General features: G+C 28.5%; 2 protein-coding genes across 7 annotated transcripts; both read left to right on the plus strand.

Moving 5' to 3' along the window:
* Positions 1-1,404: 1,404 nt before the first annotated feature.
* Positions 1,405-8,929, plus strand: LOC145193062 (nuclear pore complex protein Nup93-like). The gene is made up of 14 exons (XM_090072763.1): positions 1,405-1,598; positions 2,540-3,696; positions 3,788-3,864; positions 3,944-4,058; positions 4,329-4,455; positions 4,568-4,640; positions 4,839-4,883; positions 5,233-5,349; positions 5,480-5,524; positions 5,670-5,861; positions 7,027-7,110; positions 7,539-7,609; positions 8,413-8,464; positions 8,581-8,929. The coding sequence occupies exons 1-14, from the start codon at positions 1,426-1,428 to the stop codon at positions 8,698-8,700; spliced, it is 2,448 nt and encodes an 815-aa protein (XP_089928889.1). The 5' UTR covers positions 1,405-1,425; the 3' UTR covers positions 8,701-8,929.
* Positions 8,930-9,279: 350 nt separating this feature from the next.
* LOC145193139 (UDP-GalNAc:beta-1,3-N-acetylgalactosaminyltransferase 2-like) lies at positions 9,280-19,136 on the plus strand. 6 transcript variants are annotated; one of them, XM_090072765.1, is made up of 14 exons: positions 9,280-9,493; positions 9,824-9,926; positions 10,142-10,248; positions 10,982-11,064; positions 13,980-14,081; positions 14,299-14,321; positions 14,409-14,469; positions 14,709-14,816; positions 17,493-17,601; positions 17,732-17,915; positions 18,265-18,340; positions 18,427-18,476; positions 18,556-18,714; positions 18,909-19,136. In XM_090072765.1, exons 1-14 carry the CDS (start codon positions 9,415-9,417, stop codon positions 18,958-18,960), a joined length of 1,296 nt encoding a protein of 431 aa, XP_089928891.1. In that variant the 5' UTR covers positions 9,280-9,414; the 3' UTR covers positions 18,961-19,136. The 6 variants fall into 6 exon arrangements, 4 of the variants coding, with proteins under 4 accessions (XP_089928891.1, XP_089928890.1, XP_089928892.1 ...); XR_016447573.1 differs by having other exon boundaries at positions 9,282-9,493; positions 17,732-17,934; XM_090072764.1 differs by lacking the exon at positions 14,299-14,321 and having other exon boundaries at positions 9,281-9,493; positions 14,374-14,469.
* The last annotated feature ends 191 nt before the right edge of the window (positions 19,137-19,327 follow it).

Genomic DNA, 19,327 nt, shown 5'->3' on the forward strand with positions numbered 1-19,327 from the left:
TTGAAAAAATTAATTTCGATTAGTGCCGATGATTAGTAAATATCATTATATACTTATCTACGATGTCGTATCCGAGTTATAGAATTGTTTGCTTTATTGTAAACATATTAAGTCCAGACTTTTTTTTAGGACTGTATCAGCATTTATGCAGCAACTCTTGCCTCTTAAAAATAAACCTTATTTTGTTTCTCTTTTTAATGTCTTTAGAAAACGATACAGGGTACATTAAGATTTATTTCTGTCTTCTCTCAGTCCGTCTGTAATACTTACCACCTTGGACCTATTGCAGAACAACTTACCGCGCTGAAATAATATCATTTTTAACCGTAAAATGAAAAATGAAAAGTAAAAACAAAAAAACAAACAAAAAAAAAAAAAAAAAAAAATCGATAAAACATTTGTAGCTCACCTTTTAAGAATTAATAGAATTGCAAATAAACCTAATATAATTAGATATGTATAGTTGTTTTTTAAATCAATATGAAAGAGTTTCTTGCATCCGCTACTATAGTAAGTTTAATTAAAAAAACATAACGTCAACAAATATACTATACACCATATGTGCCTACTTCCTTTCCCATCCTTTTCATTTAAGTAACCCAATCGGAGGAATTATCACCAAAATTTAAGGTTTCTTTGCTACATTTAACTGTGTTTGAAGTTCAGTAAACATATAGCAACTGGTGTTTTATTCAAACAGCTCTTGTAAAGAATTTGTTTTTGAAATACTTGTATTACAAATAAACACTCACACACTTGCACATTCACAAATTTTACAGTATTTAAAGGTTATTTAAATCAAAAAATTTTCTAAATTAACTTAATTTTATTGATGACAACTAACATTAACTTTTCTTCAGCTCCAAATATGAAGGTGATATAAACTCTGAAAGAGTTTTACGAAGGACTACTCCATTTTGGTAATGTCCTAAGTCCAAAATGTCTATAATAATGGTTCCCCTAATGTTTGAGACAGAACAGGTTTGAACAGATTAAGACAGATGATGGTCTCAATCTTATAGATTAGGTTTTTTTAAGATGTTGTAATCTACATTTGTTTGATAACACCTGTAGCAACCCAAGAACAGGCAACTATTGCCATTTTGGATGCTGCGGTGATAATATTAATATTACTATACAGCATCTAAAAAATCAGCAGATCATAAATTCCTTTAAGTGTTAAAACTCAATTGTGATTTAGTAGGGTATCTATAACATTTATAAACATTTATGGTGACTAATAAATAAACATAACAGAGGTAGATCCATTGCTTCTAACTTCAAAATAATGTTTTTTATTTACATTTATTTATTTTTTTTTTGCACAAACATATTACAGTTAATGTTAAACTAAATTTTTATTTAAAAGTTTAAATGAAAAAAATTTAAATTTATTCCAATAGGATACAAGCTACTAATAAAAAAATGGACGTCTCATTTTCTGATCTTCTACGTCGAGCTGAACAGCTAACTGCTGATATGGAAACTGGTAGTGAATTACCAAGAATAGAACGCAACTTTCCACAGTTAGCTGAAGCTTCTAACAGGCTTTTGTCTAAAACATGGGGCAATCTTGATGAAGCCTCAAATGTTAAAGCGTAAGAACTATCCTTTATTACATTGAGATTGCATAGTGTAACATAATGTTTAATAACTCATTTCAATTTTATTATTTCTGTTTTATCATTTTTTATTTTATTACTAAATTCAGTGTTGAAATGTTTTTTATAGACTATTCTGATGATTGATTATATGAAACTAGGTATTTCTTAATTTCCTAGTGTAAGACTTAAAAATGTCAATCAAATCTAATAATAAGTCTTATTATCTACTTATCAGAGGCCTCAAAACTGCTTAATGTATTTGTGAAGTAAAAAAAGTTAAATCTCTGTGAATGTTAAAGTTTTGTATTTTATTATAGATTGAAGACTCCTTTAAGCTTATATTGTTTCTTGTTTTACAACTCAGTGTTCTAGTGTTTATATAACAATTCACACTATTATGGAATTATAAACCAGCCAAACTTGTTTGCACCCAAATATTTAACAAAATAAAAACTTGAGGAAAATTATTCCCTTTGTGTAAACACTGCTTAATAAGTCATATTGATCACTAGTATATTCTTTGATCTGCCTATTTATCTTTTCAGTGTCAAGATGTACTAAAACTTTACTTCAGGTACCTGTAGTCAATATTGAAAAAAATGATTTTTATACACAAAAATGATAAGGGGATGAGCTGGATATCAGTCTGTCTTTAGTTTTTCCTAGTCCTGTCTACTTATACAATATGTATAATACAAATGTTTTAGGACACCACAACAACTTAAAAATATAATGCTTTCTAAGAATTAACAGTTAAGATTTTAGTTAAAACAGTTTTGAGGCTATGACATAAGCAACCTATAAGACCTATGACAAAGAGATCTATGACATAAAGACATTGATGAACTACTAGTTTCAATAATAAAAATTCTTTACATAATTTAAAAAAATTTTTTTAGTTTGTTTTTTATTATATGTTAAATTATTCATTTTAGTTCCTTACTTCTAAGTTCCAGAGGTGTTGAACTCCCTAAATTATCTCAGAGGTTGGAATCTCTTGATGCTACAAAAACATTTGAACCAATTGAGCCAATTGTGGAAACTGATGTTCACAGTTTCCTTAAAAATGAGCGTGAAAATGCTATCTTAGCCACAATTGAAGAAACAAAAAGAAAAACATTTGAGAATGCAGAGAAAAACTTTTGGAACAGTCTGGAAGATGAATGGGAGAGAGAGAAACAAAAAATTTTGAACTCTTTGTTGACTGCTGGTAAAGAAACCATGCTGTTTCCACTGGATAGCAATAGATTTGAAGAATTGATATTTACAAAAGGGAGAAGTTCATTAACAGCTCTTGAAATGTCATTTGCACGTCAACTTTTTGTATGTAATGAAACAACTATACAAAAGCAGAACAGCTCTTTCTTAGATGCTTTTAAGCAAGTTGGTCAGAAATGTGAAGATCAAAATGCTAAAAATCTATGGCTACTTTTAGACCAGTTGGTTAATGACATTCCTTCAAATGAACAAAATGTAAGAAAATTCCGTCAGTCCAATATTTTTCAAGCAATGCTTGTTAAATCTTCAAAAAAATTTTTGGAAGATCGGTATAGAGTTTTTATAGAAAAATGTGTGTTTGATAATTTACAGCAAGCATGTCTTGGTGGATTGCCTGGACTTTATAATTTAGTTTTGAGTTATTTAAAGATTAAATTGTCTACAAACCTATCAGGGTTTGAGGATGGGACAATAAATGGAGTACCTGTTTGGCCTTTAGTTTATTTTTGTTTGCGCTGTGGAGATGTGAAAGCTACAGAACAAGCAGCAGAAGCTCTACCTCCCCAGTACTCTGACTTCAAGACTTTTCTCAAGGAATTTTTAGCAAGTCCTGATTGTCGATTACATCCCAACAATGAAGCAAAACTTCGACTTCAATACAAGCGAAGTATTAGAACCAGTTCAGATCCATTTAAAAGAATTTTGTTTTGTATTATTGGACAATGTGATAACACAGAAAGTCATCCTGAAGTTATAAAGAAGACAGAAGATTATCTTTGGCTTAAGCTCAATCAAGTACAATTTGAAGACTCATTGCAACATCAAGAGTCAGTTACACTGCAAAATCTTCAGAAACTTTTGCTTGAAGATTATGGTAAAACCTTCCCAAGTTTCATGCACCATGTGTTATGCATTTTAACTGAATTTTCTTATGTTAACTTTAAAATGTATACTTTTTTATTCAGGTGAAAACCATTTCAAGGCTTATGATCAGCCTTACCTTTACTGTCAAGTGTTGTTTCTCACTGGTCAGTTTGAAGCAGTAAGCACTTTGATATTTAAATTTCCATTTTAATAACTTAGTTAGAAACTTTCTTTACATTTTTAAACCATTTATTTAGGGTATTGAATTTCTCTCAAGAATTGACCATTGCCGATGCCATGCTGTTCATTTGTCTATTGTGTTGCAAAACTGTAACCTACTTTTGTTGCCTGACCTAATTCATATGCAACTTTGTAAGCAGGATTTGTCCATATAAAGTTTTATATGAAATATTGATTTTTTAAAAAAAAGTTTTATATGAAATATTGATTTTTTAAAAAAAAGTTTTATATGAAATATTGATTTTTTAAAAAAGCTTTACCCTTTTAGATAAAATAATGTTAACTCTTAATGTTGCTTATTTTGAAAATCAGAAATTACCTTAAAAATACTACCCTTAGTAAAATCTACATTCTGCTCATTGTAAAAAGTTTTGAGTAAAACTGATTTTTTTTCCCTCATAGTATCTGTTGACCCATTAGATGCAGTTCCTTTAAAACGTTTGAATTATGCAAGATTAATAACAATTTACACTCGTAAATTTGAAATTACTGATCCTCGTGAGGCACTTGAGTACTTTTTTCTTCTGAGGTATTTATTTGATATATTTACTACATTTATCTGTAAATTTTGCAAATTTTTTTGTAAGAATTTAAAAATAATTTCAAAAATTTTGAAAGTATTTAAATGTTATTTAATTTAGGGGTTTCACTGGACCTAATGGTCAAAACCTGTTTGCATCTTGTGTTAGTGAGTTAGCCCTTGAAACAAGAGAGGTGGGCCTTCTGTTTAATAGGAATATGTGCTTTAAAAGTCCCATTTTATAAATATATTGAGTTTTTTTTTCTAGTTTAGAACTTTATGCCTCATTTTGTTGTGACTTCCTTCATGTGGGGTTGTTTACAAATTTAAACTAAATTTTCAATTATTAAATGAAGTTTAAAGGTTTCTTTTTTTATAATTTTCTTTTTCAGTTTGAGACAATTTTAGGTTGTATCAAAGCAGATGGTACAAAAAAGGTTCGTTTTACACTGGTTCTTTTTAAATAATAGTTTCCAATATTTGAATAAATAGTGTCAATAGTTCAGTAATTGGTAACAGAATAATAGTTATATAATTAGTATGTACTTTATAATAAGTAATAAAAATACAAGTTGAGTTATCTGAACTTGCTATTCTTATGTTGTGACAATATGTTTGTTTGATAAGTTAATTATATAGCATTTTTTCAGATAATCATGCAAAAATTTATGATCTGTAAAATTTTGCAAACACTTTTAATGATGTAAAAATTTTTTTAACAAATTTTTGTATTTTTGTATTTAATTTAGTTTATTACATAGCTTTTAATTATGATTTTTTATTTAGTCTGGCTGTATCTCAAAGTTTAAACTTGATGTGAGCAATATTGTGAGCACTGTTGCAAAAGATGCTGAGAGTAAAGGACAATTCGAAGATGCAACAATGCTTTATGATTTAGCAGATGTATGTTTTTTTTTACTCCTTTGATATTTTCTAATATACTACTAAATAATAGAAAGCCACTATTTTCTTATGTTTGAAAAATATTAGCTAGTTAAAATCTTTTTTTGTGCATGTGAATTTTTGTTTTTAGAATCATGAAAAGGTTCTTGAACTGTTAACAACTCTTCTCTCTCAGGTAATCAAGTGCTTCTGTTCTCTGTGAGGTTTTAACCATTTTTTCCACCTCAGCTAATTTCCACCTCATATTTACATTAAAGCTTTACTTCGCATGAATACTTTTAAAAAATGGACGTTTAAAAGCTTTTTTATTTCTTCTTAAGCTTGTTCCACTTGCTAACAGTCCTCAATCATCTCGTGAGCGAATTCAAATATTAGCACGCTCTGTGGCTGAACGTTATAAGACTCGAGGACATAATGGAAGCCGCTCTAGAAGTTCAACTTTTTATCTACTCATTGACTTAATGTATTTTTTTGATTTATACCACGAACAACAGTTTGATACAGCATTAGATGTAAGTACATTTATATTCTAACTGAAATGAGAAAATTGTTTTTTACACAGAAAGTTTAAACTAGAAAGCCTCTTACAAGTTTAAATGCAATTAGCTTATTTAATTTTTTTTCTTAGTCAATAATTAATGAATAAAAAAAACACAAAACATTTTCTGATATTATATATTAAACATAAGTAATTAAAAAATTACTAAGAAAAAAGTTAAATAAAGTTTAAATGCACCTATGCAATATTTTCAATGAAAATATTCCAATATGAAATATGACCCCAATCGTTTTTGACATAGATTCAAAACATCTTGGCATAGACTCGAAAAGGTTTGCATGCCCATGACTTGGCATTTGATATAGACAATTAGAGCATCCCACCATCGGAAATTGCGTAAATGCATAAATTCTGATGTGAGAAATAGTTTATAAAGGTGACTCCGATGTGACTTAACCTTTTTATTTTCCGATGGTTTGTGGTAATTATAGATAAATACATCAGAAATACCACAATATTACAAGTTTACACTTTAAATATGATTTATTGTGAAATTACGTGAAAATATCGTACGATAATGCATAAATCTCGAAATATATCGGAGAGTGCGTGAAATTCTCCCCATCGGCCTCAGCTACATTGCACCTCTGATGTGATACCATTCCTCACCATCGCATCACATCGGAGTCACCTTTATAAACTATTTCTCACATCGGAATTTACGCATTTATGCAATTTCTGATGGCGGGATGCTCTAAGGACAATACAAGCTTGTCATTTGATATTGAATCATACATTCTGCAAATATAAATATTTTATATGGATATTAAGTTTTTTAAATAAATAGGTGGAGGGGTGGGTGGAACTTGTTTAAAGTCTATGTTTGCATAAATCTTTTCAAATTAAGTTAATCTTTTTTAACACAATTATATAGAATAGTATTACAATCAACAATAAAATTTTTATTATTTGAAAATGAAATTGAACTTAAAATCTTTATTAAGAAGAATAATTATAGAATATTTGCATAAAAGTAATTTTTTGAATATATATATATATATATATATATATATATATATATATATATATATATATATATATATATATATATATATATATATATATATATATACGTATGTATATATAATTTATTTTGTATCTTTTTAAATTCTTTACAGACAATCCAGAAGATAAAGTTAATACCATTAAAACCAGAAGAGGTTGAACAGAAAGTTACTTCTTTTAAGCAATACAGTGATGAAGTGAGTTTTTTTTTTAGTTTTTACAACTTTTTTAAAAAGATTTTATTCAAATATTACTAATTGAGCTACTATATTATGAATATTTATAAAAATCTTTATATTCATGAATGTTTCTGATATTTAATAAATTATATACCATCCAATTACAATTTTTGTGTACAAAAAGTTATAAGCAATCCTCAAGTTGTTAGACATGTGGAAAATTGTAAAAATGTTAGTAAATTTACCATTTTCATAAAACCTATAAAATGTCAGCAAATGCTCATGTTTTTTAGAACATTTAAAACTTTGAAACCTTTTGTTTTATTGTTTGATCAAGTTTTTTATTTTTACTCACTTTTTATTTATCTTTCTTTTGTCTTGCTAAGTTACATAGTTTTATTTAGTTACATAAAGTGTATAATTTTTGTTTTATTTTACTTCAAAAGGTGCGTCAATGCTTGCCTGATGTTTTATTAGCCACTATGAGTATTTTATATGGTAAATATAAAAAAAGCAAGTAAGTAGTTTTTGGTTGACTTCACAGAAAGTGTTCTTAAAATTTATTCTACCTTTTCCACATGTAACCAATCAAGTTGAACACTCAATGTGCTATTAATCTAATACTCTAGTACATGTGTACTTCAGTATTACATTAATAGTACATTAATATTGTCATATGTAAACCATATTATGTCAGTTGTCAGGATTACTATCTCTAATAAAGCAAGTTCCACAAAGTTGTTCTTATATGGAAAATGTTTAAATACTAAGAAACACTTTTCTTGAAACAAATTTTTTGTAATAAAAAATGTGAGTACAAAAAAGAAATTATATTGCATTTAGGTTAAAATGTGAAGTTAAAGTAGATCATGCTGTTTTCAATTAGGTAGAGCACATTGAAAGTCAGAAAATATGATTTGTAGTACCAGCCATGAGAAAATTTCAGAATTTCTAAGTAGAGCTGAAATGAACAAGTTCATTTCCTACCTAGAAATTCTACCTAGAAGTTCTACCTAGAAATGAACTTGTTCATTCAGCTCTTCTTAGAAATTTCTTTCTATAACATGTTCATGAATTGATACATTTTCTATCTTTATCCCCACTTTCTCTAAACCTTAGTTTTTTAAGTGCAAAGGAAAAGTTTGTAACAATAACTACTGATTCTCTTAGAGAAATTGACTTTTCCATTTACATATAAATATATATATATATATTTTTCCAAATACCATGTGGAAATACTTTCTAAAAAGATTATAATTACATCAAACAATGATATCAGGAAATCCTAGTTGCTTTTATTGCTTAATTATTTAATTTAAGAATGGCATCTCAAGCTAATATTATGGGAGTCTCTAAAGACAAAGAAGATGCTGTAAGGGTTCATGGTGTTTACAATCAAGTCATTTTTGCTTTTGTTTTCCAATTTTTCTTTACCTTTTACTTACAAATTAATTAAATTAAATAATAATTTTTAAAAATTTTACTTAGTACTTGAGAAGTATACGTAATGAAGCACGTTCTTTGGTAACCTTTGCTGGTTTATTACCATATCGTATGCCTGGTGATTCTAATGCTCGTCTTGTTCAAATGGAAATCATGATGAATTGAAACTGGAATCACTAAGGATCACTAAAAGTAATATAAAAAAGAAATAAGAAAAAAAAAATGTTTTTTTTCTTGAAAACTATAATGATCCCCTCTTTTTAATTAGAATCTTAGTTTGATTGGTTACTTGAAATAATGAAACCTTTTGAATATTTTATTGCAAGAATATTTATTTATTTACCAATGATTATTCATGTAAAATTCAAATTAAAAAGGAAGGTTTTTGAGAGAATTTTTTGTTATTTTGCTATGACCCTAGTAAGAATTTCATCTGATGATCTAATGGCCCTAGTGAGTATTTCATCTGATGATTTTTTTAGTTGCTTCAAATGTCAAGTGTTTATTGTGAATACTTATTTACTCAAAGTAGGCATAATTTTTAGCAAAAGAAGTTTATTTGTATTTCTATATATACACTATTTGATAAAACCCAAGAATCAAATGGACTTATTTATTTTGACAAAATAAATTTCTTATAATGTTTATCTTGATATTAATTAATTGTGAGTTTAATGATTTTTTTTAAGACTGATTCTTTTAAATTTTATGATCAAATTTTTTATATAATCTGATTGTAAAGTTTTAAATGGTAAGTTGTTTTGCCCATTTTGTAAAAATGGTTCAAGTTTTAAATTCTGTTTCATTTGAAAGGTATTGTTCTATTATATTAATAGCTTTATTGGTTCTAAAAAGTTCTTAGACATTATATGGCTCTCAATGAAGAGGTGGTGTGTAGCAGCTCTGTTTGCAATTGTTGCAATTTTGATTGCTTGGCAAAAATATGCCTTGTTGTTTGGTATACCATTTTCCTTTTATTTTTTTCTCTATAATAATTTTTGATTTAGTGCTTAGACTTGAGTTTGTAGAATAAAAATTGAGTTTGTTTAGTAGGATTTCTGACTTCTCACCATATTATGTTTTCATGTTTTCTAATGTGAAAAAAAACCATGCAGTTTAGAATAAGACATTGGCCGAAAAGTAAAAATAGGACACCTTTGACAAGACAAGTGTTTCAACTTTTGTTTAGCTCTAAAGTAAATATTTTTTTACCAAATTTCCCTGTATTCATACATTTGCATAGTAATTTGTGATGCTGTACCACAAATGCATAGATATTATCTCATAGGGGGTAGCCATGAATTAGTAATTGGAGTATTGTCTTCTCGTGATCATTTTGAGTATAGAAAAATTATCCGTAATGAATTTAAAGATGCAGCCCTCATCTCAAAGTAAGAATTTTTTTATTTTGATTAAGTGTAAATGTAATTTATGATTAGTTATAATTAATTATAATTAGTTTGGATTATGTTTATCATGTTTCATTGTTATTGCTAATAATAATGTATAAATAATATGAATGTTAATGGTTATTATGGTTAACTATCATTATTTTGGTTGGTTAAGAGTATGGGGAGGATTTAATTTTTTTTTGTACTTTTTTTAGTGTTTTACTAAAGTTTATTGTAAGCAAGATTCCATGTAACATTCCTGTGGAAGATCGGTTAGATGAGTTCAGATGTGAAGCTAATTCTTATTCAAAAGCTAATGCTGGTAAAAAAAATTTAATGAAAAATTTTAGAACAAAAAATAATCATTTAGTTTTAGATTAAAATTAGAGAAGAGTTTTTTTTGTAAGAGTTTTTTTGTAAAAGGTCTCCTTTAACTTTTTTGAACGATAAAATTTTTTGTGTGAATTCTTTGTTATAAATTTCCTTCTTTAATAAAATTTCTCAAGTAAAACAAAAGTTGTTCGTCTTTTTTTCAGTAGAAACAACATTTTCATGGTGATACATCTTAAAATATTTGTTTTTAAGTGCAGTTACCTTGTACTTACAGTAACTTTGTGAGATCTGTATGGTTTAAAAGGTGCTTTTGCGTTAGTTGATAAAAGAGATGATGTATTACAAATAAAACATGAGCAACTAAGGCTTGGTATTCACTTTATTGAAAAAAAAAAGAAGTATTTTTCATAATGCTTCTTTCATTTGCATGAATGAAAATTTGAAAAGACTGGAAACATTTGAGCTCTTTGCTTAATCACACATCTTCACTATATTTTATTTTGGCAATCTGTCAGATTAATATAGTTACTAGAATCTTAGAAATCATTTCATAGAGCACATTTTTGTTTTCTCTGTTATATTTATTTTGTTTTTTAATGAATTGTTTAAAGGTATATAATACATTAAAAGTGTATAATTTAGATATAACACAAAAATTAATTTGTATGGATTAGAGTTGTATGTAAAATTTCTGATTGTTTACTTATACTGCATCATCATAGAAATATTTACATCACATTGTTTACAAAGCACTCCAAAAAATTTTGATCTGATTATTTCTGGCCAGTATGGACTTGATTTTCAGGTATAATTTCTTGTTGTTCTGTATAAGTAAATTTTTTTTAAATGTAAAAAAAAAAAAAAATGCTGTTCATCTATTGTCTTGTTAAACTCCATCCTCAAAATGTCAATGAGTTTTACTAATAATTTTACAAAATTTTAGTAACCTAAATCATCTTTTTAATTCAATTTTCAATAAAATTGAGCTCTTAAATGATCTAAAAGAAATTACTGTTTTTAAGAAATAATATTTCAATAGCAGTTATTTGGAGCAGCATTGAGTGAAAGCTTTCTTATTTTCTGTTTTTATAGATGTTATAAAATTTTGTTTTTTAACATTTTCTTTCTTTTTGTATTCCCTTTAATAGCCTAAACCTGGTAATTATAAATCAGGTTTCAAAATTTACATTTAGCAACATCAAAATGATAACATCTATTTAGCTTCTGTTAGAATTGCCTTTCCCCCCTGAAAACTTAGTGAACTCCTTCAAAACCATTTATCTTCCTCAAATCTCCTCAAGTTTGCTTCAGTTTTGATGAGTTTTTTAAATCAATAAGAATATTTCAACATGTTATAAGGAAAAAGATCAACATGTTATGAGGAAAAAGATCAACCTGTTATGAGGAAAGGCGTTTTTAATAAATAATAATTAATGTTTATGTTTGTTAGTTGTTTGTAGTGTGATGAGGTAAGGGATTAGGGAGCTTTGGGCTCTAGGTCTATGTGGAAAGGTATATGGTAGGTTGGGATCAAGGTTGAGGGTCTGGGGAGTACTTGGTTAGGAAAGGGCAAGGTTATTGGGATAAGTTGGTTAGGAATGGACAAGGTTTAATCATTAAAGGGTTAAGGTTGTGTTTACTGTCCTCAGTATATTCTATTATACAATATATCTCAATAAACATTCTATTAAAGCGTAATGGTTAGTACTCTTTTGTTCATTATGTTTATGTAATATAAATTTTCTCTTACTCTATTTGTAGTGTTTGATACTGTTTTTATCAATTACTCCTCTTTTTGTTCTTCTTTTTCTATACAAATATCTCTTCTTTATTTGAAGCTTCTGGTTATTCTTCTTTAATTGGTATTTCTTTTGATTTCTATTTAATTCTTCATTCTTCTGATTATCAAAAATTTCTTGTTCTTTTTCTCTTTTATTCACTTATAAAACTTCTTGTGTATCCCAATATTTTTCAATCACAAAAATTCTTTCTCTTTAAAATTCTTCTTAAATATTTTCTTAAAAACTCTGATTTACTTCTCTTTAGAACTCTTGTAAAACAGTTTTTGAGCTTTTATAATTTTTGTTGTTTTCCTTTGTAATCCCTATTTATCATTTATTTATATGGCATCATCTATTTGATGATTCTTCATGTTTACATCTTTTCCCAGTTGTTTTTAACTTTCCTTCTTTCCATTTTGTCATTTACCTATGTGATATGTTGATGAATCATCGTGTGTAAGTCCTCTCTAGGTTGTTGTTTTTAACTTTTCTTCTTTTCACTTTATCGTTTACCAGTCTTTGTGTTTTTGTCTTTCCCAGTTATTTTTTTAACGTTTCTTCTTATCATTTATTTATATGGCAGGTTGAATAATTATCAGTGTGTAAGTCTTTTCTCAGTTGTTGTTTTTAACTCCATTCTTTTTGCTTTATCATTTATTTATAGGAAGAGTTGACGAGTCATCTTGTGTATGCCTTTTCTGATCGTTGTTTTTAATTTAGTTCTCCCTCCTTATAATAATAAATTTTTAGGTGACTGATTTGTAATAAGTTTAAACTATAAAGTTTTATAAACTGTTTTGTGCTGTTTCTTGTTGTTGTTGTGTTTTTCTATTCTTATTTTGTATTTGAAAAAGATTTCAAGAAATTATTGTTGATGAAAATTTGAAATATGGAAACAAAAACACCTCTTCAGATTTAATATGAAAATTAATACAGTTGAATCCCATTAACTCGGACCCTGGATTAGTCGGACTTTTATTAAGTTGGATGGAATTTCAATTCCCCTTGCACATTCTCTGTCAACTTACTGTAAAATCATCTGCTTAAGTTGTACCTTGGTTAAGTCGGACCATTCGCTAACTAGTACTGTTTTTTGGGGTCCCTTCGGCAAAAAACTTCGCTTAACTAGGACTTTTATTTTGAATTTGCATATAAGTGCGTGTAATAACAAAACTTCCGATACTTCAATCAAAATTCCAAACTCTAAACGCTCGAAAATAAAATACTTTTGCGTCAAATATAATTAAACGTAACTGAACATTTTCACAGAGAGCTTTCGATTTAGTTAAGCTTCAATTAAATTCTATTTGTTATTAACTATTACATTAAAAATTTAAAAATATTGATTAAAATTCAAAACTTAGAACGTTCGAAAATTAATTACTTTTGCGTCGTTTCAAATAGCTTTGAATGCATCAAAGCTGTTTGAAGAAGAATTGTGCGAGTTAGTGGAACGAACATCAATTTTGGATTTTTTTCGTTTATAGTAGATATTATATATATAAAAATATATATTTCACATAAGATTATATTGTTCAATATATATGCATATAATATTTATATATCGAGGAACATTTGATAAGTCTCAAAATCTCAATAAGTCTGACATTTTCAAAGAGTCCGACTTAACGAGAGCTTTGCTTAATTCAGACATTCGCTAAGTCGGACAAAAAATATATACCCCTTCAGAGTCCGAGTTAACGGGATTCTACTGTATTATATAAACTAATAATTTTTTAGTAATATTGCCAAATTCTCTTTTATAAAACTCCCTAATTCTTCGCATTTTGTATGTTTAAATGAAATTGGCAATTCTCTGCTTGAGCTCTGTCAATGTTCAAACAATAAAACTTGTACTTCTTACTTCTTGAGGGTTTTCTGATTATGCTATTGATCACAATGTGCTTTTGTCTTAGTATTTCTTACTCTTGTATTTTAGGTCAATCATCCAATTATTATACATGAGCTAGGTGTATATGACCATGATCAAAATGGCATTAAAGGATTGCTTAAAGTTATTTTATATAACTATGCTACCAAGGTAATTAATCATATTACAAAAATATTTTTAAGTCTTAAAACTTTTTCAACAAGTTTTTTTAACCATTTACAATTTTAACATTTATGATTTTTGACTTCATATTTTATGCTGTGGACTTTTAATTAAAATGTAAAATGTTGCAAATGAAAGAAATTAATTTTGTAATTCTCAATTCAAAGTTCTCATTTGCAGTTTGCTTTTTTTTTTTTTACTTTAGAAATACCAGTTAAAAGTATACCAGTAAGAAAGATCTTTTTGCTTGAAAGTTAAAAATTTTAATTAATTGCTATAGGATGTTGTCACTGAGGCTGCCTTCATGTCATTTAGTTCTGGTGAAAAAGATGGGTTCTATCGCTATAAACCAACTAAGAAGTATATTTTACCAAAAGTCAGTTCCTAGATTTTTCATATTTCTAAAATAACTTTGGAATTTAAAAAAGCTTTTAGCTTTTGTTTAATCAGCAATTAATGACCTAGTGTAAAAAATTATGTCTTCTAAAACCTTGTTGATTTTCTGCCTTTGATTATTTATTCATTTTTAAACTTTGATTGACTGAGGTAAAAAAAGAATCTCAAAAATGTTCTCTCTTACTTTTATTTCTTGATGCTTTAAATTGAAAATTTCAGGGTTTTTATGGTTCACTTGTTGTGCAAGGTGTTTCAAGAGATGATCCAATTTTAGGAAATGCTGATTGTATAGTTGATAGTGGTGGTGGTTTGATTATGTATAAAAAGGTTTTTAATTAATTTAAAATGTTATATAAAACTTATATATGTATATATATATATATATATATATATATATATATATATATATATATATATATATATATATATATATATATATATATATATATATATATATTGGGGTAATAACTATTATCATTATTTTTCATTACGAAACTGAAACCCTTTACATTAGAGGAACAATTGTAGGTAGATGACAGTAGCAACATCAGTTTTTAAAAAAATTGAAAAAAGTTCCCCCACCTTTTTATTTTTTTTTGTGCGCACATTGCACAGTTTGACTATCGGTTTCAATTTCACACTGACTTTTTATATGACGTTCTATACTGCTTTTAAGCACATTCCAGTCAGCTGTTTCCATTTGTTTATAAACTAGACATTTAGAGATGGTTGTTAGTTTAGTAGTTTGTTGATAGATGTTGTTTATTATCTTTGTTTTGAATATATTCACTTACACACTTCACACGGTATTTTGCTATACCGTGTGAAGTGTGAACTCGTTTGAATATTTTTGTTTTCAGTGCAAGATTGTCAATAAAATGTCTTATAGAAATTCCAGCAACAGTGTAAAGTCAAACAGGTATATTTGGATGAAGAATCTACCCTCTTTTTCTAAACATAAAAGAGATCCAAGTATTCCATCTGTTGAAAAGCTAACCAATCTCACACGGATGCCGACAAACCGTCAAATTCTTGGAAACTTCACTTTTCTGTTCAACAGCAAAAAACGGCGACTGAATTGAATCAAAATTATGATTACGGATATAGAATTGCTCTGGAGGGAAATTCTAGACTTTCCACTATTATCCAGCACACTCATCAGAAAGAAGCTCAATAATCTGATTGATCTATATGACAAAAACAAAAAGAAACTGTCTGATAAATTCACTGCAACACTTTCTCAGTTATTTGATGTCACTAACGTTAATGGAGAATGGAAAAGCACGGAGGATAAAGAGCTCTACCAGAGGCAAGCTGAGAGTGGAGGAAAGATTGGTTATTCAATGATCAAACAAGCCCCTTTGGAATCAATCCACCCAAGAAAACAAATCCGACTATCAACAAATCAACCTCAAGCCAGCTCTTCTCAATCCCAACCCACACAAACACATGAAAGTGACTCAGAATCTTTGGATTCTGAAACCTCTGATTCTTCACCCGAGTCGCCAACCTCTTCTTCCACGTCATCTTCTCCTGAATGCAAACCAAAATACCAAAGATCAAGCACTACAACAGTGGGTTTACTAGTACTGAAAAACAACATTTCTACACATAAAGCACATGACGTTCTTGCAACCATTACTGAACATGGTCATGATGTGCCGGTTCCAAGTCAGGCGGGTGTCTGGAAACGAGTAATCTCTGAAGGACAGAAAATGAAAACCAAAATTGTTCAAAAACTTCAAAGCAATGATCCCTATTGTCTCCAGTTTGATGGTAAAAGAATGCAAGGGGAAGAGTATCAAGTTGTTCTGCTGAAAAATTTTACAACCGAAATCAAACTCGGTATTCTTAAATGTGAGAGTGGTTCTGCCGCGGCCATTCACAAGGAACTTCATCAGCTAATTGATGAATACGATGCTTGGGAAAATATTCGCATGATAATCTGCGACACGACCGCAGTAAATACTGGTCGTTTGCATGGGATTGTAAAGCTCATACAGGATGATGTCTTGAGCAAGGGGTTTCAGAAGCCACAATATATTGGCTGTCAGCACCATGTGCTTGAACTCCTTCTGAAGCATGTCATGGATTTTCTTATTCAAGAGCCAACAACCAAACCAGAACTCAACTATTCCTTCATTAACAAATTAACAGAAAACTATGTCTCTCTTCAGGCTGATTACCACCTCGTTGCTACAGATGATGTTAACACAGGCGAGAACCCTGGATGGCGAGATGATTTTAAGTTCTTATTTGAACTATGTCAGGCATATCGTCATTACAAAACAACTTCACGTTGGCCTATAATCAGCTGGAAGAAACTCCCAAATTTACACCAGGCTAGGTGGAACTCACGTGCGATATATGCTGTTATAGCATTATTACTGATACCAGAGTGGTGCAATATCCTCACTCCAGCATGCGACTTCATCTGCTACGAATGGGCAAATGCTTGGTTCCATTCGCAACACTACAATGAAGCGTCATTCAATGAACTGTTTACGTCACTCATGAAGATAAAATGCAAGAAAGCAGTTAAGTGTTTGAAGACACATTGGTCAGTCGAAGAGTCATTAATTGACATTCCCAGATCTAACCAAATTGCTGAACGTGCTGTAAAACTGATGGAGGAACTTCATGCGAAATCAAGAAAAATTGAATTTTTGAACCTGAAGTTCATAGCAAAAACTATTTTTTAAACATTTTTTGTACATTTTGGACATATTGCTAGCTGTTCTGTATCTTATTTGTTAATAAAAGTTGCTTAGTTATTACTAATACTCTTTTGAATAAAGCAAAAAACACATGTCGTTTTTTTAAAAAAAAATTCAATTTATATTCTTTAATTACTCATAAACTTTCCTTGATTGCAAGTGGTTTCATAAAAAAAGTTTTTTTGTTATCACACTAATATATATATATAAATAAAAGTTTTGTTAAGTCTATTTTTTATTACTGAAATTTTTTACTAGAGTTAAATGTTGTTTTTTCATTGTTTAGCTTTACCGCAGTGAATGTGCAACTGATAAAATTTTCCCTGGATTTCAAAACCATTATTATAACACTTCTTGCTTTATTGCTGGACCTTCCTTTAAATATTCTTCATATGGTTTGTTCTATATTCAATATCGCTAACAATCTAAAACTATTTTATATTATTTTATTGTATTTGTGTACTTATTGAAAGATCTTGATTAAAAGATATAATAATATTTTTGTATGTGTGGGTGATGTTATAGATATAAATGAAACAGATGAAAGTGGTCTTGAGCAGATCAAGCGATATAGAACATATGGAGAGAAAATGCAGGAAGAAGAAAGAGAATTGCAAACAGAGTATTTGGAACATAGGGATATCTTGTTTGTTGATGTGGTTGAAAGTTATCGCATGCTACCAATGAAAATGTTGGAGTTTTATTCTTGGTTGGTTCAAATTCACTATGTAACTATGCATCAACTATGCATTTGTTAAGTTTGCCTGAAAAACTTTTGTTTGTGCCTTTTTTTTGATTTTCCAATTATGTTTGCAATAGAATATTTAATCTCTGTTTTGAACATCATAATAATGAAACTTTGAATAAGTTTTTACTTAACATAAATTTTAAAAAATTTCATGGCATTACTGTTTATTCATTTAGGTCATAACAGCTTTTTCTTTTGTGGTGATAGGTTTTGAAAATAAATTTGTGCATGCAGTGTTACTGTGTTACAGTGTTAAGCAATGGTAAAAACAATCATTTCAATTAAAAATTCCTTGAATTACATTTTTTAGGTTGTCAACAAAAGAATTTCATTTTGTTTTAAAAACTGATGACGATTGCTTCATTAATGTAACAGCAATTTTACAGGTGGACCCTTTTGAATGTTAACTCTTGAATTAGTTTGCTGTTTTATTTATTTTTTATCATAAAAAATCACACTTTCAATTTTAAAGATGCTCCAAGATACCTTAAGAAATGGCAAGAACAATGTTGTAATCGGAAGGTAAAATTATGTAATACTTAAAATCTATCAAAATCAAAAATTAAAAAAATCTTGTTAAAAAAATTATTACATTTTTAAGTTTCAGACAGAACTTTGCTTTGGATCAGCATGGGAAGTGGGCTGAGCGAGATTTTGTGTCATTGACCTATCCACCATTTCCCTGTGGATCTGGATATCTGTTGTCAAAAGATATTGTTGATTGGATATCTAATAACAAGTTTTATCTCAAGATTTATCAGTTAAGTTATTCAAAATTTTTCTTCTTTTAATACAATTTTTTAGTTTGACATAGTTTAAGGTTTTGCTTTTTTAAACAGTTATTTCCAAAAAAAATGACCTTATTATTCTTCTCAAATTATTTACAAGACATAAGCTCTGAATGTGGATCCTTTGGTTCACTTATCTAATTTTACTTTGCTTTGATATTTGTAGGGAGAGGATGTGTCTCTTGGTATTTGGTTATCTGCTATCAATGTTTATCTAATAAATGATAATCGTTTTAAGTGTGCTAAAGATGGATTTGCTAACATTTCTTTTACTTCTCCAGATCACACGGTAGAAGAGTTGAAAAATCTTTTTGGAGCAAAGAGAAATAAATGATATATGTTATTTATACAGTGTAATACCTTTATAAATAAATAATTCTCAAAACTTTCAAAATCGAAGTTTTTTCTCTGATCAGAGTTTTAAAAAAATCGTTTTTTTATTTATTATTTTCTTTGGCATTACGAGTTATTTTGCATAACTTTATTTTCCAGATAATATAAGCATTTAAATTTGCACACAGCTAATTAGTATATATATACCTGTTTGAATGCTGAGGTCACAATATAATGAGCTTTCCATTCTAT

The sequence above is a fragment of the Hydra viridissima genome, unplaced genomic scaffold (assembly GCF_058129835.1).
Source record: "Hydra viridissima isolate aposymbiotic clone 2 unplaced genomic scaffold, HvirCarnegie_v1 scaffold_15, whole genome shotgun sequence".
In the NCBI taxonomy this organism is placed as follows: Eukaryota; Metazoa; Cnidaria; class Hydrozoa; order Anthoathecata; family Hydridae; genus Hydra; species Hydra viridissima.